The sequence below is a fragment of the Squalius cephalus genome, assembly GCF_949319135.1.
Source record: "Squalius cephalus genome assembly, chromosome: 20".
Lineage (NCBI taxonomy): Eukaryota > Metazoa > Chordata > Actinopteri > Cypriniformes > Leuciscidae > Squalius > Squalius cephalus.
Window position 1 is genome coordinate 15103679 of NC_137141.1, and position 23102 is coordinate 15126780.

Here is a 23102-nt window from a genome sequence, read left to right on the forward strand (position 1 = left end):
ATCAACATAAGAACTAAAACTAACTAAAAAGGTAATCAAAGATGACTAAATAGTCATAATAAAAATGAATAAATTACCTTTTTAAGAGTTTCCGTTGGGTCACTCCACAGCATCAGTGTGTCTGAGAAAGCAGAGGCCAGAGTTCATATACTTACAGAGCAGTGCTAAACACACCAAACATCTGTAGACTACACCAGCTAACCACTCACCCGGCTGCTGTCCCAGAGGAAATTCCCAACATCAGCTGCAGTCTGCTGGCTTTGTAGAGGTACAGAAGCAGAAAGCATGTGAGGCTATGACAGCGAGCTTTCAAGAGATGATGGGCTGAAGTTCAGACTGGAGTCACTCACGATGCAGCTCTCTGATGCAATTGTCTTTATTCCGCATTAAGCAGTGCATTGAGTAGACCTATTCCCCTTTTTTTTGGCTGTAAGGCTCACATTGGAACATCATTCAGGACAAAGTATATTTTGCTACTCTAAATTCAAATTCAATTCGAATTACGGAATTCAATTCGAATTTAAAAAGAATTCTCTATTTAGTTCTCAATAGCGGTGTACAATAATAAAGTTTGAGACTTTGAGAAGTTTTACTCTCAACAGAAAGAGAGCTAAATTAGAAAAATTAACAAATTAGGCTAATCTTAATAACAATTATATGGTATTAATTATATAGATTTTCAATAGTGAACCGGAAGAGAGAATGAGACTCTATCGTCTCTCATAAACTTTCGTCTCTCATTGAATATTCATAATAGTTATTGAGCGCGACATCGCAGCGCCATCCAGCGGCTTGCACAGATGGACAGCTCACAATCAAATAACAGGCCAAATCTCCATCTGTCCTTGGCTTTGAAATCCATATTTGGTTTCTGAAATAATAAAAAAGTAGATAATTTCGACTAGCATCTAGTTTAGAAATTAAACAAAATTATGATAGATAGATTAATATTATTTAGGCTATATTTACTAATACTTAGTATAGTAATATAATAAAATAACGTAAACTATTTAAGATTTTTTAATATTAATAATACTAAAATACTAAATACATAAAAGTTAAAATGTCGTCAAACATTAAATGTATAGCCTATATTAATATATATAAATTACAGTAGGCTGTTGTGTTATTATATATTAAATTATTATACATTATTCTTTTTTAATATATTATTATAAATTGTTTTAATGTTTGTTTTGCCATTTGGTGTACTTTATTATTTCAGTGTAAAATAATAAAATAACAACATTAATAACGAGAAAAATAAACTATTATTGGCGAAGTGTGAATAAAAAACTACATCTCCCGAGATCCACAGTGACAGCCATCGTCGGAGTCCATGCATGGCATGTTTGTTTGGGGAAGGGAGGCGTCTGTCCTCTCACAAAGTTCTTCTGCACTGCAACTCTTGCTTCATTCTGAGATGACGGTGATGAATTGTCACAATGTGCTGTGATTCCTCACGCAGGCGGTCTGCGGTGTGTGTGTGTGTGTGTGAGGGGGGGAGGTGAAAGTTCACCATGGCTTGGCCATATCAGGTGACAATGTGGAAAAGTTTGGCTGCCTCCTCAGATAAAATTTCTCAAACTCTGAGAATGACAAGCGAAAGGAACTACAATGAAGTGGACGGAGAAAACGAAGCGCTGTCGTTCGGATATTATGACGACGATGATGATTTCGACACATTCACTGACGGGGACGGAGACTGCGGCTGTGATGAAGGAGGTTAGGGGATAGAATTAATTTTGCACTCAAAAATAAGGGCTCATCTATATTTTACATGTTTCTAAACGGGCGCAAAGTGTAATTCCATTACAAAAAGATGGTAACAGTAATTCCCTCTAAAATACAACAGTTAGTTTGTCACTACAAGTCACAGAACTGTGGTTCCTTGATGTTATTAGCGACCAAATGTAATAAATAAATAAATAAATATTAAACAAGAAATACTCAATTAAATATTCTGTAAGCTTCTTACAATGTTTGAGATTATATTTAAATGTATTATGGTTTTAAAAGTAGGCCTACCAACAATAGTTTCAGCAACGGTGTTGTTGGAAACTTTGGTTGGTAAATATTTATGAGGGATTTATTAATAAGTTGTGGTAACTTGATATTATATATTTTTTTAAATTCAATTCTGCAGGCTTCTTACACTATGTGAGATCCTATTAAAATGTATTATGGTTTTAAAAGTACTGCTAATAACTGGTTACTACTGTAAGGTGTTTTGGTGGGAACTGTGTTTTGGTAAAAGTTCATAAGAGATTTATTAAAAAGGGGGATGTGTTACTGCATTAAAACTATGGTGATTTGGCATTAGCCACCATATCATAAAAAAGATTAGCTACTTGAAACAGTGATATGGTTTTGAAAGTTGCAACAAACTGTAGTAGCTTAACTAAATTGGTACTACTAATTGGTGGAAATACTATGGTAAATATTTACAAGGGGTTTATTAATGAGGGCATACATTTCTTACCTTGCCTTACTTGTCTTACCTGTTTTGTTATATAAGTTTGTGTATGGATTTGTGTTTGGCTATTTGATCTTTATGGAAGCTTCGCGTCGGGCGATTCTTTGCCTCCATGTCGTGCGTTGAAATCGTTTAACGCACAGCTAGCCGTGGATTATCCTGATTATACCATGGTAATTTGCCAGCATTGTCAAGTTAAATCTGTCATTGGTATTTGTAGCGCTAAATTTGAATGAGATAAAATAGTGTGGTATGGTTATGTTTATTTTATTTAATTATAATATTTATTTGAATGAATTAGCCTATAGAGAGAGAGAGAGAGAGATATGCGTGTGAATTACCTGCGTCTGTGCAGCGTCAAAAATGAAGCTGTGTTTAATTACTTCAAAAACAGCGACGCTGTTCAACCTCCTTATAATGTAGAGATTCAGTAGCAAAGTTAATTTATTAACAATAAAAGTCGCAGGGCAGCGTTGACAACTAGTTTCTGTGCTCCTGTTTCTGTTTTTGCGCAGCTTTCTTCAATTAGGGTTGCCAGCTCTGCATAACAAAACCAGCCCGATTGCTTCAAAACAAGGAATCAAAGCCAAAACTAGCTCGTTCAACCCTTGAAAACAGTGTGAAAGTAGCCCAATTCTGCAGGAAAACCACTGTCTCTGATCTCTGTCTGCGAGTGACGTATGTGTGTGTGCGCTTCAGTAAAAACAGTACATTAATATAGAACAGTGATTAGATTTTAGAAAATTAGATTTTTTTTTACAGTTTTTCCAATCAGAGTCCAGTGTTCAGACATACCATGGTATAATTTAACTTCATGCTTAAACTTACAAGATTTCTTAGAAACCAGTTTGATTTTTAAGCTAAGCATTTCTTGTTTCATTCCATTGTTTGTACACACAACTTTAGATGCAAACGATGATTGTCAGCTCAGTCAGCTGAAGTTTTCCAGGACTTTCCTGGAACTGGACCCGTTTAACAAGCACAAACACACTGCTACTCCTCACTATGTGGTGCCCCTGTTAGACACTTCGATAAACACTGCAGGCTGTATTTTGAGACTAGAAGTGTCCCTCAGTCTCACCAAATGCAGTTGACATTCCTCAGCTGAGAGCTAGCAAGGTCACAGTCATCAAATCATCTGCAGCATGTGATATGAAGGAGTGGAATGCCAGTGTAGGCTGTGCCCACAACTCCACACTCATGCCCTCTACCAGTCATCCTGCTGATATGATTTAAACTGATGGGATTAGTATGCCATTTCTCTTTTCACTTCTTAGCTATACATGCCTAATTGAGACTGTTAGAACTTGTCCCCAGCAGATGTCATTAATGGCAGTTTGTGTCAACGTTCATGACTCTTTTAGATGTAAATTATTGCGCAATGATGCAGAATGATACTGTTTTGAAGTTAAATAAATATGACAATTATTCAAATGCCGCCTTTAATCTTTCTATAAGATGTTTTATGTCAAAACATTCATGGTTTCGGCTACATGCAGGAAAAAAAAAAAAAAAACTTGTTAGCCATAATTTTTGTTATCCTTACATGCAGCTCTTTTTTAGGTGTACTTTCATTTTGGACTAGTTATTATCGTTTTGAATACATGACTTTCAATCAGATACTTTCTGTATAGGCTCAATCTTTTTTATCTGACGAAAGATAACCTTGAGTGATGCCGGTAACCATAGTGACAAGAAAATCGCAGACTTGGCAGTAAATATCAAGGCTTTGTGTAGTTTTTTTGAAGATGTAATTTTTTTAGTAACCTTTTTTTAGTAATTCAATACACTCCAGCTGTTGTCATTCTTCAAATATTTGGTTATAGATGTGTCTCGCTCTATAAGCACAGATTACACTAACATTAGTGATTGACAGCAAAATCTCATGCTAAAGGCAACATCAGTGACATGACAGACAATTAGCTGTTAAAGGGATAGTTCACCCAAAAATTAAACGTAAACACAAAAGAAGATATTTTAAAGAATGTTGGTAACAAGACAGTTTATGGTCAGCATTGACTTGCATAGTATTTCTTTTTTCCTACTATGGAAGTCAATGGGTGCCGTTACCTGTTTGATTACCAACATTCTTTGAAATATCTTCTTTTGTGTTCAGCAGAAGAAAGAAACTCGTACAGGTTTGGAATAACATGAGGGTGAATATATGAGGGTGAGTCTGTTCATGTCATACCCAAAACCCAACTCACTACCACATTTCCTGGAAATATAAGGTTGTCACTCTTATTCCTATCAGACAACATAAATTAGTAAACAAACATATACTGCATTTACCAATAGAAATCTATTGTAACAACTTAAATGCTTTACTGTCACTTTTGGCCATTTTCATGCATCCTTGCTAAATAAAAGTATTAAAATAAATAAATCTTATTGACCCCAAATGTTTGAACATTAGTTGTAGTATAGCGGTCACTAGCAGTTCATTTTGGCTCAGTTTAGTTGTTTGAATTCTGCCTTTGGTTTACCATTAACCAGAAATAGCCTGCGTGTTTATGATGCATATTCTCAAGCAGTGTTCCTGTGTTTGGCTGTTGTACAGTGCTGGGGTTCAGTGATCCGTTCAGCAGTGAGGTGAAACCTCGGATCCTGCTCATGGGCCTGAGGCGAAGTGGCAAGTCTTCCATTCAGAAGGTTGTATTCCACAAGATGTCACCCAACGAGACTCTCTTTCTGGAGAGCACCAATAAGATTTGCCGAGAGGATGTTTCCAACAGTTCCTTTGTCAGCTTCCAAATCTGGGACTTTCCTGGTCAGATTGATTTCTTCGACCCCACATTCGACTATGAGATGATATTTCGTGGCACAGGGGCTCTCATCTTTGTCATAGACTCTCAGGTGAAATGGCTATCTATCTATCTATCTATCTATCTATCTATCTATCTATCTATCTATCTATCTATCTATGTCTGTCTGTCTGTCTGTCTGTCTATCTTTCAATTCAATTCAAAATTGCTTTATTGGCATGACTGTACATAATACAATATTGCCAAAGCTTGGAATACATAGAATAATTATAAATACATCAAAATAATAAAATATTATAACATAACTTAAATTTAAATGTACAAATTAAATTAATTGTACAAATTTAAAGTGTAACAAATTAAAATGTGTGAACATTTGATACCACAGTGTTTTAACATACACACACACACACACACACACACACACACACACACACATTACTGAGGGTCACTGTGGTGGTGGACAGTTGGGATTGGGAAACACACTGAGGTCAGACACACACATTACACACACATTCACCTGCTGTCTCTCAGGCTGTGGCACACACACACACACACACACACACACACACACACACACACACACACACACACACACACACACACACACACACGTATCTGGCAGCCAGTGCTGCTGTCTGTCCCTCTCCTAGTATGATCTTTATCTGATCTACTTCAGTCATGGCTGTAAAGTTCTTTATTAAGTTTGTGAATTTGTTTATGTAGAGGTCTCTGATTGAACTGTATTTGTGACAGTGAAGGAGGAAGTGCGTCTCTGTCTCAATCTCTCCTGTCCTACAGTGAACACACACCCTTTGCTCTCGGGGTAAAAAGATCTTTTTCTGTGTCTGCCGGTCTCGATGGCTAGGCTGTGTTCACTCAGCCTGTACTTGCTCAGGATCCTCACACTCTGGAGATATTCTTCCAATTCATAATTTGATTTCAGAGTTCAATAGAATTGTAATTTACTGTGTGTTTTAGTTTCCTGATCCCAGTGTTCCAGATATGTATTTTTAGACTGTTTGATAATTTGGTGTATTTTAATGTTTGTGTGAGAAGCAGTGCTGATCTGAGACTGGTTAGTGTTAGTAGAGTTAGTCAGGTTAGTAAGTCTCAGAACCAGTTGACCGAGGGGGCTTTTTTCAGTTCTTGGGTTTGTAGTGCTTTAAAATGTTCTGTCTGTCTTAAAAACACACTATAATGTCTTCCTGTACAGGATGATTATGTGGAGGCTCTGAGTAGACTTCACCTCACTGTGACAAGAGCCTACAAGGTCAATCCAGATATCAACTTTGAGGTGTTCATCCACAAGGTGGATGGGCTGTCAGATGACCACAAGATTGAGAAACAGAGGGACATTCACAAACGAGCCAATGATGATCTAGCCGATGCTGGTTTAGAAAGAATACACTTAAGGTTTGTATTATAACTGCTCAGATATTGTGGCAGTTTTAAAAATATCTTCAGATGTTGGAATTGTGATGTGAAATGTATTATTTCTTTCAGTTTCTACTTGACAAGCATCTATGATCATTCAATCTTTGAGGCTTTCAGTAAAGTTGTGCAGAAACTCATCCCTCAACTTCCCACCCTTGAGAATCTGCTTAACATTTTCATATCTGTGAGTAGCTGAACATCTTTTAGTTCTCTGTGTGGCCTACCTCACTAGTTTTAATATCTTGGTTTCACTTATTTTCAGCATTGATAAATCTTATCAGGGATGAATCTATTATCAGTACTTAGTGTTGAATTAAAGGCACACTATGCCGTTTCCGTTTTTCTCAAACAGCGACCCCTGGGGGGCGCTAGCGAGCAGGCAATGGAGTAGGTTGCAAGTTTAGAGAGCTCTGCACAAAATTATATTTTTTTACCCTTTTAAATGGTGCTTTAGTCGAATGTGTGATACAAAAAGACTATCCAAGACTGTCCTGCATCTTTGAAGACGATTTATTCCCTGAAAAAATGTAAATGGCGAACAACCTGCGTAAATACAAATATACGGGCAAGGCCTCTGCTAACAAGACGAGCACCGATACACCTAGCATTGGCAACGGCGCTAACACGACACCCGAGATGGCTGAACAAGCTCAACAAACTGGAGAAAAGATCGATATGACGACGGAGATGAAGGAAGAGTTATTGTCCTCTATAAAAATGGAGATGATCACGCTTTTCCAAACCGAGTTAAAGTCAATCATGTTTAAAGAGTTTGATGGAGTTAGATTAGAGCTACAAGCAGTGAGACGGGAGATAGCTAACAACACATCAGCTTTTCGGTCAGACCTGGAAGTGATTAGAACAACTGTGACGGACATGGAAAGAGGACTCTCAGGATGCTCGGATGATATCATGGAGCTACAAAACTCGGTGCGCAAGCTGGAGGAAAATGTTCAAAATCTACAGGAGAAATGCTTGGACATGGAAGGTCGAATGCGGAGGTCAAATATCCGCATTATGAATGTAGCTGAGGAAGATGGTTCCAGCACCCCTGCTTCTGTTTCAAGGCTGATTAAAAAAGTCCTTAAAATGGATAAAGACGTGCTGATTGACAGATCCCACCGCACTTTACAGGCGAAACGGATGGATGGCAAACCAAGAGCGATTATAGCAAAATTGCACTACTATCAAGATTGTGTCGAAATCCTCCACCGCGCACGGGAATCTGGCCCGCTACAACACAACGGCTCAAACATACTCATCTTTCCTGACTATCCACCGAGTGTAGCCCGCGCCAGGTCGGCGTTCAACGAGGTCCGTAAACTACTTCGAGGACGAGAGGGGGTTCGCTATGGTCTCCTACATCCAGCCCGATTTCGGATCACGTATAACGGGACAGATAAGCAGTTTCAAGACGCAACAGAGGCCATGGCGTATGTTAAAGACAATATTCTAGGTGGCTTAGCTTCGCTTGTCTAAGTTTGGTAAACAATAATGCAAAATACAACAATGAGGCTTGTTGATATGGGACTACAGTTAAGTTAATTTCTTTTAAGGTCCTTTTTTTTTTGTCAATGAAAGGCTGTGCTACAGTTACTGTTATGTTTATATGTAATGGATTTTATCTCTTTTTTTTTATTATTATTATTTATTTTTATTTTATTTTATTTTTTTATTATTTTTTTTTACCAGTCTTAAGGCCTGTTCACACCGGGACGAATTTCGCGTGCGATATTCGCCGACGTTTAACGCCTCGTGACTAAACAAAGGGCGCCAATGTGAGTGTGCACACCGACGCGAAAAACGGCACGCGTAAAAGCGTCATTTTTTTAAAAACGCCTCGGGTTCGTTTTTTTGGTTTGACGCGCCGCGTCAAAAACTATCCGACCAATGAGATTGGCGCTTTTGTTCACGTGTCTGGAGCTTCCGAAGTTACAGTAAAACACAACTTGCCGAGCACACATACGTAACAACAAAGAAGATATACACCAAGTAGCGTCTACACTGCCGGGAAGAAATAAGACGAGGAAGATGCAAGGCAAGATGATTGTAGAGCTGCTGGTCTCGTTGGTGTCGGAACATAAAGAACTATATGACAAACGCGACAGCGACTACAAAAATCTTGATAAAAGAGAACTGTTATGGAGTGGTTTCTGTTTTACATTAAGCGCCATCTAATGTCAGGGAATGAATTTGCATGTTCACTCGGCTCATCGTCAGCGAAAATCGCTTGGGTGTGAACACAAAAAACGCGTTGAAAAACGCTGGCGAATAACGCGCGCCGATATTCGTCCCGGTGTGTAGAGCCCTTTAAAGTCTGTTAGAAGATAAAAAGCACCACTCTTCCTTTATTTTTCTATTTAATCTGAAACATTGGGGTTATATTAAAATATTCTGTTGTATGTCTGTGCAGAGCAAGCTGCAGAGCTAGAGTACTTTAAAAAAGCACTTTATGCGTGGATTTGTTATTTGTGAGGGGTTATTATCTCACCATGTTCTGGGGAAGTTACTGTTGCACTAAATTGACTGCTCCTATTTTTTGTTTTGCTAACTTTAGGTTGGGGAGGGACTATCTTCTGTTTACGTGGCACAAATGTTACTTAGGCTGGATCCGTACTACAATTTATAAATACTTAACACTAATATAAATGAACGCTCACACTGATGTATCAGGCACTTGCCAGATAAACTTTGTCAGTTGGAATGTTAAATCACTAAATCAACCAGTTAACCGCCGAAAAGTACTCTCACACCTTAAGGAGCTGAATGCAGATATTGCCTTCCTGCAAGAAACCCATTTGAACACATCTGACCATTTTAGGCTTAGAGGGGGATGGGTGGGACAAATATTCCACTCTATTTTTCATTCTAAATCTAGGGGAACGGCTATTTTGATCAAAAAGACTATCCCGTTTGTAGTGTCAAAAGTTGATGCTGACTCTGCTGGCCGTTATGTAATAGTAGTGGGCAGACTGAACGGTACCCCAGTAGTTCTAGCGAATGTGTACGCACCTAACTGGGATGATAGTGCATTTTTTACCAGCCTCTTCTCTCGAATACCTGATATAGATACACATCAGGTCATATTAGGAGGAGGTATTAATTGTGTACTGTCGTCCTCATTGGATCGCAGTTCACCCAAGACCATGCAACTAACTCGTTCAACAGTAGTACTTAATCAGCTTCTTAAAACTTATGGCATGACTGATGTTTGGCGCTTTCAGAATCCTGGGCGCAGATGTTACTCCTTCTATTCACCGGTTCACAAAACATATTCTCGAATCGATTATTTTTTTGTTGATAATAGTTTACTTTCATTAGTAAATGTGAATACCAGGCAATAGTGATATCAGACCACGCACCACTGTTAATTACTTTAAACTTGCCTACTACAAGCAGTGGATATCGGCCGTGGCGATTTAATACATTACTACTCTCAGATACTGAGTTAGTTCAATTTATTTCCAAGGAAATACATGAGTTTTTAGAGCATAACCGGACCCCAGGGGTGTCTTACTGTCTAATTTGGGAAACGTTAAAAGCCTATCTCAGAGGCCAAATCATATCGTATAGTGCCCGTGTAAAGAAAAAACAACAGGAAAGGCTTAAAAAGATAGAAAGTGATATTCTGCAAATTGATGGGGTTCTTTCACACTCGCCATCGGTTGATTTATTTAAGGAACGATTGGCTCTTCAGACAGAATTCAATCTGTTATCTATGAAACTTATTGAGAACCTTTTGAATAAATCCAGACATAAGTCTTATGAACACGGCGAAAAAATAGGAAATTTTTTTAGCTCATCAACTATGGCAACAAAGTGTGGACCAATCAATCCTTGAAATTACTGATGAACACGACAAAAAATTAACTGATCCATTAGAGATTAATAATAGGTTTAAGGAGTATTATTCTCAATTATATACATCTGAATCCAGTAGAAACGAGGTATTGTTTGACTCATTTTTCAGCAAATTTACTCTGCCCACTATTGATGAACAATATGCCTCAGATGTGGAAAGACCATTTTCAAAGGCCGAAATATTGAAAGCAATTGCCACCATGCAAAGTGGAAAATCGCCGGGGCCAGATGGTTTTCCGAGCGAATTTTTCAAAAAAATTCTCCTCACAACTTTCCCCTATTTTACTCGCTGTCTATGATGAGTCCTTCATCTCAGGGTCGTTACCAGAAACCATGAGACAAGCAGTTATTTCTTTAATTCATAAAAAGGGTAAAAGTAAATTAGATTGTAGCTCACACCGACCTATCTCATTGTTAAACGTTGATAGTAAAATATTTGCCAAACTTTTAGCATGTCGATTAGAGATTGTTATACCTTCAATAGTGTCTGATGATCAGACTGGCTTTATCAAAAATCTATATTCATTCTACAATATACGCAGACTTCTGAATATCCTTCACTATCCCACTCCACCCGATATACCTGAGGTGCTTTTGTCACTTGATGCTGAAAAAGCATTTGATCGGGTGGAGTGGGACTACCTCTTTTATACCTTGAAGAAATTTGGCTTTAGTGCCAAATTCATTTCATGGAACAATATTTTATATTCCTCTCCTGTAGCAGCAATTCGGACAAACAATAACATATCATCCTTTTTCCAATTAGGCCGCGGGACTAGGCAGGGTTGCCCATTATCCCCCTCATTATTTGCACTGATGATTGAGCCCCTGGCAGTGGCAATACGGTCCGATAATACTATTAAAGGCATACTGAGGGGTGAATCCGAACATAAAGTGTCCCTATATGCGGATGATACTCTCTTGTATGTGTCTGAGCCGCTTAGGACCCTGCCTCGTCTACTGTCATTACTTGGTAGTTTTGGGAAAATATCAGGATATAAAATAAACATGCAAAAAAGTGAACTTATGCCGATTAACACTGCAGCCAGACTTATCACATTTAACTCCTTACCATTTAAATTGAGTAAAGATAAATTTAAGTATTTAGGTATATGGGTTACTAATAATTACAAGAACCTCTATAAAACAAATTTTATTCCATTGATAGATTCTATAAAACAAGATTTTGAGCGTTGGGGTACACTACCGCTATCACTAGGAGGCAGGATAAACATCGTCAAGATGAATATCCTACCTAGATTTCTATATCTGTTCCAGTGTATCCCGATATTTCTAACCAAATCGTTTTTCATATTGATAGACAAGCTGGTATCAGCTTTTATATGGAATGGGAAAAATGCACGCATCCGTAAAAGTGTTCTGTGGCGACATCGAGAGCATGGAGGACTATCATTACCCAATTTTCAGTACTATTATTGGGCAGCCAATGCTCGTTCTATGTTATATTGGTTTAATTCGCATGCTGGTGGTCCTAAGTGGCTGACCCTTGAAAACTTGTCATCCCATCCTGCTTCTTTACATGCATTACTCTGCTCAACATTGCCATCACCTCATCCAATATATAAATACTCTCTGAGTCCAGTGGTTAAGCACTCCTTCAAAATATGGGGACAGTTTAGAAGACATTTTTCACTTAATGATGTATCAGTCTATGCTCCCATAGTAAGAAATCACATGTTTACCCCTTCTATTATAGATGACTCTTTTGGTGTCTGGTCTGTAAATGGCCTTACTAAAGGATATGTATATTGAAGGTACTTTTGCAACCTTTCAGCAAGTGAAAACTAAATTCCAAATTCCCAACACTCACTTCTTTAAATATCTTCAACTTCGCAGTTTTGTAGCATCATCTGTTAGTGACTTCCCCTCATTACCACCTGAGACACTTCTTGAGACTGTTCTAAATGTGAATCCATACTCTAAGGGGGCCATTGGTAAAATCTATAGTGCAATGAATACTCATAATATGGGACCTCTAGCTCACGTGAAAAGATTGTGGGAAGAGGAACTGGCTATAGGAATTTCTGAGGATGTATGGGAATTTGTATTGAAAAACATTCACTCATCGTCAATATGTCAAAGACATCGAGTGATCCAATTTAAAGTTGTTCATAGATTGCATTGGTCTAAAGTAAAACTGGCCAAATTTAAATCAGACATAGATCCTCACTGTGATAGATGTGAAGCCGAACCAGGCACTCTGTCTCACATGTTTTGGTTCTGTCCAAAACTTGAGGATTTTTGGAAGTCTATATTTAAATTTATTTCCGACACATTGGGAACAGTCGTAGAACCTGATGCCATGATCTCTATATTCGGCATTGTACCGCAGCACTTTCACTTAAATCAAAACAACAAAAGCCTCATAGCATTTACCACTCTTTTAGCTCGACGGCAGATACTGTTTAAATGGAAAGATAAGTCTCCTCCAACTTTTAAAATGTGGCTCATTGATCTTTTATACAATCTGACCATGGAAAAAATAAGGTATGCTACAGCAGGCTGTGCCAATAAATTTTTTGATATATGGCAACCGGTTCTGGACCAAATTAGGAGGGTGGATCCCTCTCTAATCTCAATTTCAGAGGAGTAATATACTGTTCGTACTTGTGCTTTCTTCTCTAAAACATGTTAATGATTGTTGTTTTTTTGTTTTTTCAAATTAATATGTGTATTGGTGCAACAGGTGGGGATTGTTCTTGGGTGGGTTGGTTAACATAAAAAGAAAATGTATTGTAAAGTCTATCTTATGTTTGATAAGATGTCCAATAAAAACACTTTGAGGAAAAAAAAACAGCGACCCCTAGAGTCACTGTGGAGTACTTGTAGTTAACGTGACTGTCGTAAATACCACTCACGTATTACCACTCACCCCCCGTTTACCATCGAAATGATTTTGAAGCTGTTATATTAAGGTACAAATCTTGCATAGTGTGCCTTTAATTATGTTCTTTCTCAATGACTGTTATTATCATTAAGACCTTAGAAATGTTTAGTAATATATATTTATTTTTTGAGTGCATGAACTGAGGTAGCAAGAATTGACCAATTATGATGTCATTGAAGTCTTATTTAGAATTAAAAAGCGATACACTAATTATAACTTGCAAAGTGGTTTCAGTATCATGCAAGAACATGTCAAAAGAAATTATGTATTTGATGGTTTTTGCCAATCATTTTCACGTATAGACGCATAACCAGAAAGCATAATTTGCTATCTGTTGAGCATTACAGTATATGGTCACATTCATCCATTAGCATGGGTACATTTGCACTGCCCCTGTGATTTGCCGCTTGAAGTTAAGTACAATGGAAAAAATATTCAACATGATTATTACAAAACCCATTATTATTTATTATGATCTCTCTCAAACGTAATATAATTTCATGGTGCCGGTCTTTTATTTTTATGTTGATCAGAAAAGCAATTACATTTAGCAGAATCATAAATACTTGAGCAGTTCACCAGCTGGTGGCAGCAGAGGGTAAATTGATATGGTAAAAAAGACTATGCTATAGAAAGTATGAAAGCTGAACAATTTATAGATTTGACATTATGGAGATTGAAATCTCTTAACCATCTGCCTATGCATTGTTATGTTAATCTGCTTTTTATGCATTGTCTGGTTTGATAGATTGATTCATGTCCTTGATCTCTGTCCCTACATTGTGAAAATATTTTATAAAAATTATTTACACAGACTGTAGTCAAAGTTTTTATTTTAAAGAAATTATTACTTTTATTCATCAAGGGTGCATTAAATTGATCAAAAGTGACAGTAAAGACATTTATAATGTTTCAAACATTTTCTAGATAAAATTTCTGTTCTTTTGAACTTTCTATTCATTAAATAATCCTAAAAGAAAAATTATATCATGGTTTCCACAAAAATATTAAGCGGCACAACAGTTTTCAACATTGTTAATAACAAGAAATATTTTTTAGCACACAATCAGCATATTGGAATGATTTCTGAAGCATCGTGTGACTGAAGACTGCAGAAAATTCAGCTAAATTGTAATAATTATTTGCAATATTACTTGTATTTTTGATCAAGTAAATGCAGCCTCTGAGACCATAAAAGATCTTACTTTTGAATGAGATGAACGTAGCTATTTAAAATATTACATAAATTATTTAATTTTATTCTTAATTTATTTAAAGTATTTAACTGCAATATAAAACCTACCGTGATGCTTTTACAAACTTAAAAACATCAGTCACAAAAGTCACATTTATTCTTAAGAAGAGGATTTCTAGTCCTCCAACAGCTTTTATAGAATTAATGCATTTTCTAACAACAGTACTTGCAATTCAGTATACTTGGTTGCGTAATTTCATTTCCACTTCAAAGTGTTCTAAGATATGATGTCCTGTTCCACTGCATTTCTTCTTAAGAATAACTGCTGACCCCTAACCCGGCCCTGTGCTCTCATTGCAGAATTCAGGGATTGAAAAGGCTTTTCTCTTTGATGTGGTTAGTAAGATTTACATAGCAACCGACAGCAGCCCTGTGGACATGCAGACCTACGAGTTGTGTTGTGACATGATAGATGTGGTTATCGACATCTCGTGCATCTATGGGTGAGTGACACCAAGATTCCCCACATCTCAATCCCATACAGTTCCCTCCACGATCACAATACGCTATGTAACACGTTCTCATCCCATAGACATGAAGCAGCATGGCAAGCCTTGCACTTTCCCTCACTATAATTCTACTTTGCCATGCATCTAAAAATACACACAAACATTCTACATGCAACAACTTTGTTTCCCTATAGCCATTGCTGGCTGTGATTAAATCTTTTGTGGATTAGCAGCATATAACTCTGGGATGTGTAAACACTGGCTTTAAACATTGGAAGGGCAGAGAGTTGCACCTCCAGCACCATCGACCCTATTTGTCCTGTAATTTGACGGGACACCGCGGTCTTAATGGGTACAGGAACGCAGGCCTGACCCGGGGCTGCACAGCTGTCGGTTCGCGGTGGCTTGCAAGAGCAGATGGGCCACCTCAGCACTATTCCATGAATTGGGGAGCAGACCGTACTGTTAACCCTGCAAATTTTAGCTTTAGTCGGTAACTGAGAGGCATGGAGTGGTTATATTCAGTTCGGCCCATTTTTGCATGCCTGCTTGTGGGCTAATCTGTAGAATATGACTTTTATTTATATTTGTACATTAGTCGAGCTGCTGTGGAATTAATTTCCACCAGCCAGCTTGTTTATTACTCATTGAAATTAATAAGCTACTTATTTTTTCCCCTATTCATCATGTTCGCATTGATCCGTGCTCTCAGTATCAGGAAGCTTCAAATTACACGCTTTATTATATCATCTCAATTTGCTCATCATCTTTTCTGTGCTTTTCTTTTTTGTGTGAAAAATATTTCTATATTTGTAATATCCATGCATAATAGCATAAAATTGTTTGGTTTTAAAAGCAGGGGATTATGACAGGGCATCTGTTCATTTTGATAATTATGATATGAATCAACATCTGTTCCACACAGATACAATTTCACTTTTTTTTCATTTTTTTTTTCAACTGTAGTCTGTTCTTTAGCTAAATTGGGAAAGGAAGCCGCCTGTCAGGGAACGTGTTCATTACGGACTCATTATTGAAGGAAAAGTGAAAAATAAAAAATGCATGTAATGTCTCTGGAACTGCTGAACACAAGGAAGACATGATAAGAAGTGGTTTCGTTTTTGTTTGTGATTTGTTTTAATTGTCCTTTTATTTATATATACACAGATTGACCGGAGATGAGGCAGGAACTCCATATGATAAAGACTCCATGGCCATAATCCACTTGAACAACACTACAGTCATGTACCTAAAAGAGGTCACCAAGTTTCTTGCCCTGGTGTGTTTCCTCAGGGAAGAGAATTTTGAGAGGAAAGGTGAGCTTTCTGGACAACGAGGAAATATGTTTGGTGTAATATATTATATTATTGTTTAAATATGCCATTTTCCATTTAGGGGAGACCAGGGCTAGTTGTCACATGGAGAAGTAGTCTCAATGGCTCAGGGTGCTTTCACACTGGCAGTTTAGTTCGGAACGGGGCACGGTTCGCATAAAAAAAATAAAAAAAATCGCTAATGTGAACGCTGTCATGTGAACCCGGGTGCGCACTGGGGTACCGAACTCGAGACTACCTGGAGGAGGTGGTCTGAGTTCGGTTGCACTCGAACCGTGCCACGGTTCGTGTGAATGTGAAAGCAACACGGACTCGGGTGTGCACTTGTTCAGGAAGAAAAAACAATATATTGACTCGTGTTCTGTTTTATACGCCGAGCACGTTTGCGATGACATAAGATGCACGCAAACGCACCAGGGTTGAGTGTGAAACCAGACAAACGCTGTGAGGGGTGCCGGGAACAATCGCGCTCGGGCTCGGACCACAGCAAACGAGCCCAGTGCAAAAGCACCCTCAGTAACATTGAGATTTTGAATCCAATGATAAAAATGGTTGTTTTCTTTAGCAGTTTTAGTTTTAATCAATTAGTTCAAAACCCTCTTAGCCGTATGGTTCATGACTTTTTTGTGAGTTGAATAATAATTTTATTATATATTTAACTGTATAAATATTATTTAACTGTTTAAATGTAGCTGAAAAGCCTGTTTAATTGCTTAAAGGGGGGGTGAAATGCTATTTCATGCATACTGAGTTTTTTACACTGTTAAAGAGTTGGATTCCCATGCTAAACATGGACAAAGTTTCAAAAATTAAATTGTACGTTTTGAAGGAGTATTTCTGTGCCAAAAATTGTCCTTCCGGTTTGTCACAAGTTTCGGAAAGTTTTTTTCGAGTATGGGCATGTGTGACGTCAGATGTAACGGAATTTCCTTATACGGGTCCTAAGGGCACTTCTCCGGTAAGATCGCGGGCGCGCGCGCACTCGTAGACCAGAGCAAGAGAGCGAAAGCAGTACCTCATCTAAGCGCTCTGCTCGGCTTTAGGGAAGTCAGTGTCACCAAAGAAGTGGGTTTTTGGTTGCCAGGGCAAGACAACCCTGCACAGATTCCCAAAGAACCCAGCGTTAAGGGAATAGTGGATGCAGTTTGTTTTTCCGGGGCAAAAACGAGTTGAGCAAGACTGTTTCCCTGCATTTCGACGATGATTGTTTTATAAACAAAGCAAAGATCACGGATTTGCAGATCGTCTAATGCTTAAGGATCGAGCAGTCACAATGATAAAGGTCCGCAGTCGTGCGTTGGAACCGCAGGCGGTGAGTAAAACTGTTGAACAAATGTCTCTGTGTGTTGTCACTAGCTTGGCGCGTTAGCACAGCTTTAGCACATCGCCCACACGGCCCGCCCCCAGCCGCTCGGTTTTTTCCGGAAAGACTCGGTACAGTCTATCTTTCACTTATAAATATAATAAAACTAAAGACTTTTTGGAGATATGAACGATGCAATACTACTCTATAGGTACTCAAGATTAACAGGAGATTGAGTGAAAATGAGCATTTCACCCCCCCTTTAATGGCAGGTTTTCATTCTCATGATCATATACACTACCGTTCAAAAGTTTAGGGTCTGTACGATTTTTTTAATGTTTTTTAAATGAAAAAACTTGTGAAATACTATTACAATTTATACAAACTGTTTTCTATTTTAGTATATTTTATGTAATTTATTCATGTGATGACAAAGCTGATTTTTCAGTAGCCTTTACTCCCGTCTTTAGTGTCACATGATCCATCAGAAATAATTCAGATGTGCTGTTAATGTCTGTTATAACTGTCACATTTGATCAATTTAAAGTAAAAATATTCATTTCTTTAAAATAAATTATCCCAAACTTTTAAACTTACAATTACAAATAATTGTCAATAAACAGTTGTTTCCTATTGTGACAAGTTGCCACATGTAGTGGCATTCTCCAATAGCAGTTAAAATGAGTTTAATTGAACTGAGGATTTGCTTTCCTTAGCAGTGATGGTAGAAATGTGATTTTATGTAGATGTTATGAAACCAAGCACAAACTGGCTTTTAAAAAAGTAAAATAGAAATACTCACTGGAGTAAAAAGTGACAGCAAGCCCCTGTCTCTAGTTATCAATAGCTATTCTTTTTACTGCTCCACCAATATCCATTTTTTAAAGGGATAGGACCTGTACGAGTTTTTTTCTTCTTCTGTTGAACACAAAAAAATATATTTTGAAGAAATTTGGTAATCAAACAGTTGATGGCAGCCATTGACTTCCATAGCAGGAACAAAATACTATGGAAGTCAGTGGCTACCATCAACTGTCCGGTTACCAACATTCTTTTGTGTTCAACAGAACTAAGAAACTCATTGGCTACAGGTTTGAAACAACTTGAAGGTGAGTAATTGATGACAAAATGTATTTTTTTGGGTAAACTATCCCTTTAAGTGTTATCAAATGTGACAGCTGATAGGAAAACTAGCATGCGCCATATATTTTTAACAATTCCTTCATGCAGCACATATAGATTAAACTGAGACAACAGGAATAACCTATAGATCAGCTTTTACTAAAAGCTGTTTTTAGCTTTTACAGCTACAGTACATTTGTCTTCAATCAGTCAAAAAAGAAGCTGCTGGTGTAAGCTGCATTCACAGAGAATGGGATAATTAGTGAAATCCTTGGGTGGCTAATGAAGTTTGAAATATTCATGCTAGGAAATACTAAGGGGGTTAGGGAGAGTATCATGAGAAATCATATTAGTCAGTGGGGAAAACAAGGCATATTACATAGGCGTGGATTTGTTCAGAGGAAACCTACAGCACTGACTTCTTTGATGACATAACTTAGCGTTTAAAGAGAGTCATAGTAGTATATACATTATAATTATTTATTCACGCTAATAGATCGTTAACTGAACTGATTATTTTTTGCCAGAGGTTATTTTACACTAATTTAAAACAGCAGTATTTTCTTTGCACTAAATGTAAATAGTATTTAGATTTTATTCTATACAAATAGTGGCAGATAATATTTGCACGTCAATGCAAATTTTGTTTTCTAAATGCTCAAATCACGACAAAAAAATCCGTGTTTTTCAGACTGGACCAGCCAGTGTGCATGTGCAGTCATTAAGTGCGTGTCTCAGAACACTGCAGCTGTCTTTAAAAGCTCTTTTTGCTATGGAAACAGTCAGTGACAATGACTTTACCAATTTTTAATGTAGATGGTGGGACTTATTCCGCTATATTGCACATTGCACTTTCTCCCATTCATAGGATGTGTCCCAATTCAAAGGCTGCATCCTTCGAAGGACTCGTACTTCGAAGGCCGCGAAAGTCAGACTGAGCATTATTAAATGGGACGGTCTAGCCTATGGAGGACTAGTCTTGTCCCCTAGCAACTGTGACAGCTGCCATTGACTGACCCTAAAGTTTGTACTGGACTTTTTTGAAAGTTATATTAAACTGTCTGAAAACAAAACAGGGTTTACAAACTGTCTAAATATATTCACTATGGTCCATTTCTGAATATAATAAAGAGTATAAACTAGATTGCATAATCCCATCTTAGTAAGATACACCAACATTTGACCCTTTTAACATGCTTTTTTTATTTTTACATTTATATTATTATATATTTGAGTAAGTTGAAACTTAATAATTGCATTTAAAAGTGTAATTCGGCAATTTCTCTCAAAGAATCCTGTCGTCACTGGCAGGCAATAAATTATGGGGTAGGCAAGGCCTCGAAGGATCCATCTGTTGTATCCTTCGTTTCACGGGAAAACGAAGGACGCATTTCAAGGAGCCTTCGAATTGCGACAGCCTTCGTCGTGCCGCATCGAATGCATCTTTCAAAGGATGCAGCCTCTGAATTTGGATATAGCAATAGTAATATGAGTATATGAAAATGATAATGTAATATGTAAATATAATATGAATACCATCTTTATATGCCTTAAGTCTTTGGTTAAACTGACTATTTCATAATTTGTGAGTTCATAAAGCCAATTGGCACCCATCAAGTGGTACTGAATATTGAACACTTGATTTCATAATATAGCTGCATGTAGGTGTTAGTAAATGTTTAATGTATATATATTTTTTTCATTCTCTGGATCAAAGCTAAATGACATCTCTTGTTATGTGTGTCAGTCTTAATTCAAAGTGCATTTATGCAGTGGTCTAATTTGGGATTGGTTCGAACGACTTTCCTACCGCAGGCTAGTTACACTTCTCTTTGCTCACACAGGACTTATCGACTACAATTTCCACTGTTTCAAGAAAGCCATAGAGGAGGTGTTTGACGTGCGCTTGAAAGTGCAGAGGAGTCGGAAGCTTCTGAGCCAGAGGAGGTGGAGCAGACAGACCGTGCCAAACGGGACTCAGGTGCATCCTTATTGAAGAGCATTGAAAGCCGTCCAGCCTGTTACAGTGACTCGAGTGTGAAGGATTCACACAGACTTTGCTTGAGCTCTGAGTCTCTTTCTGGGCCACTTACTGCTCTTCAGCAATCCAAAAGGGCAATACAGACTGATTTGTGCATTAAATATCTTGCACGTCTAGCTTAGCCATCCATGTTTTACTTTTAACTGTTCACAAAGAACACTTTTTTTTTTCAATAATATTTTTTTATACAAATATAATTTCCCACAAAATACATGGTAAAAGCCATTTCCAAAGTCACTAAAGCAAGATATTTATCGCATATGTACAGTAGGGCACAAACATGTCATTTAACTTCTATATGCACTATAAAAGAAGAAAGAAATTTAATTGCTCAATTAAAACAGAATTTCCACCTTTTAATTCAGAATTATTTATATTTATCAATGCCCCTGCTGATGTTTTTTACTTTGTCATTTGTTCATGGTTAAATGGCTGTTCAGTTTCATAAATATTTTGCTTTATTAACTTAAAATTGTAATTTATGTTTGTCAGAAACTTCTTTAGGGCCACTTACTGCTCTTCAGCAATCTAAAATGAAAATACAGACTGTGTTGTGCATTAAATATCTTGCACGTCTAACTTAGCCATCCATGTTTTAACTGTTTGCAAATAATGATAATACATTTTATTTATAAGAATTCAAAAATGCAACATTTTGTATTTACTGGATTATTTAATGGCTTAAAATTAAAAATTACTTTCCTATTTTAATTCATAATTATTAATGTTTATTACCCCTGCAGATGATTTTTGATCCGATTTAATCTTTTGAATTTTTTTGTTTATTTACTTGAAGTTGTAAAGTGTATCAGAAACTTTAAGTTAAAGAAGCAAATGATTGGTGGGTTTGCGTACAGTATATCAGTGGTTCTCAATTAAGGGGCCGGGACCCACTAGGGGGCCTCAGCAAACTTCCAAGGTGCTTAAAATAATATATATATATTAATATGTTATTATTAACACCATTAAAGTCACCATGAAATCAAAATGGCCAGTTCCTATTTTTTATGGGATATTCCAGTATTTATCCTTCTTGCAGCAACTTCTCTTCTCTGATGACGTGTTTTTCGGCACGAGGGCGGGACAACCTGTCACTCACATGAGATCACTGCAATAGCAAACTACAAGGAACCAATCAACCGCCCTACATTTTTTTTCTTGTTCGAGAAGCTGTTTCACTCTGACATACGTCACAATAGAGAAGAAAAGACTGTCGCAACTTCTGTTTCATGTCGACTTTAATACTAATGTTATACTTAAAAAATGTAATATAGAAAAATATATTATTAAATATGTATTTATATTTATAAAAAATACATAAAATCTAGAATACATATTTCTTTTTTCTTTTTCCCCCGTTTAGTAATTTATTATATATAATATTATATAATAATAATAATATAATAATATATAATATTAGGGGCCAAGTACCGAAGGTGCGTAGGTAGGCACCTATTGTATCCGTTGGCGTTCTTCTTCTTATTCTTCCATTTCTTCTTCTTCCGCTCTTGAGTCTATGGCAGCCCATAGAACTGCTTGCAGGCAAGTTATGAAATTTGGCACACTCATAAGAGGACAGTCTGAACTGCCACCATAGCAAATTTGGAGTCTCTAACTCTTCCTCTAGCGCCACCAACTGTCCAAAGCAGCGCTCACGTTTATTTTCACGTCAATTTTCCTATATCAGCCATTTTGAATTTTGTTGTAAAATGATTTATTTTACGAACGCATTGGCGCATCGTTACAAAACTATGTATGTCTTCGCCACCATGCCCTGACAGTACTCAAAATGTTTCAGAGCAGCGCCACCTTGTGGTCAAAAGTTATAATAAAGTTTCCAGAAATGCTAATTTGTAATGAAACTGGTCTTAATAGATTATTTGGGTCATGCCGAGAACATACCGATTTTGCCAAAATCAGCAGAACTTCCTGTCTGCCATTTTGATTTTCTTTAAAAACCTACTTTTTCTAACTCTTTCAAGACTGTTGTTCGGATTTTCACCAAAATCGAACTGTTTCATCTATAGACCATGCCGGCGAATTTTGTAACAGCGCCACCTATTGGTCAAAATTGATAAACCAATAAATCATACTACTAGTGACTGTATGTATGATTTTACATCTATTTTACCTAAAATCATCTTAAAAAAA

General features: G+C 37.2%; 1 protein-coding gene across 1 annotated transcript; it reads left to right on the top strand.

Annotated features, from left to right (window-relative positions):
- Positions 1-1325: 1325 nt before the first annotated feature.
- rragd (ras-related GTP binding D) lies at positions 1326-21140 on the top strand. Its single transcript, XM_079854381.1, has 7 exons — positions 1326-1725; positions 5037-5332; positions 6458-6657; positions 6748-6862; positions 15003-15145; positions 16319-16467; positions 20755-21140. Exons 1-7 carry the CDS (start codon positions 1521-1523, stop codon positions 20904-20906), a joined length of 1260 nt encoding a protein of 419 aa, XP_079710507.1. The 5' UTR covers positions 1326-1520; the 3' UTR covers positions 20907-21140.
- The last annotated feature ends 1962 nt before the right edge of the window (positions 21141-23102 follow it).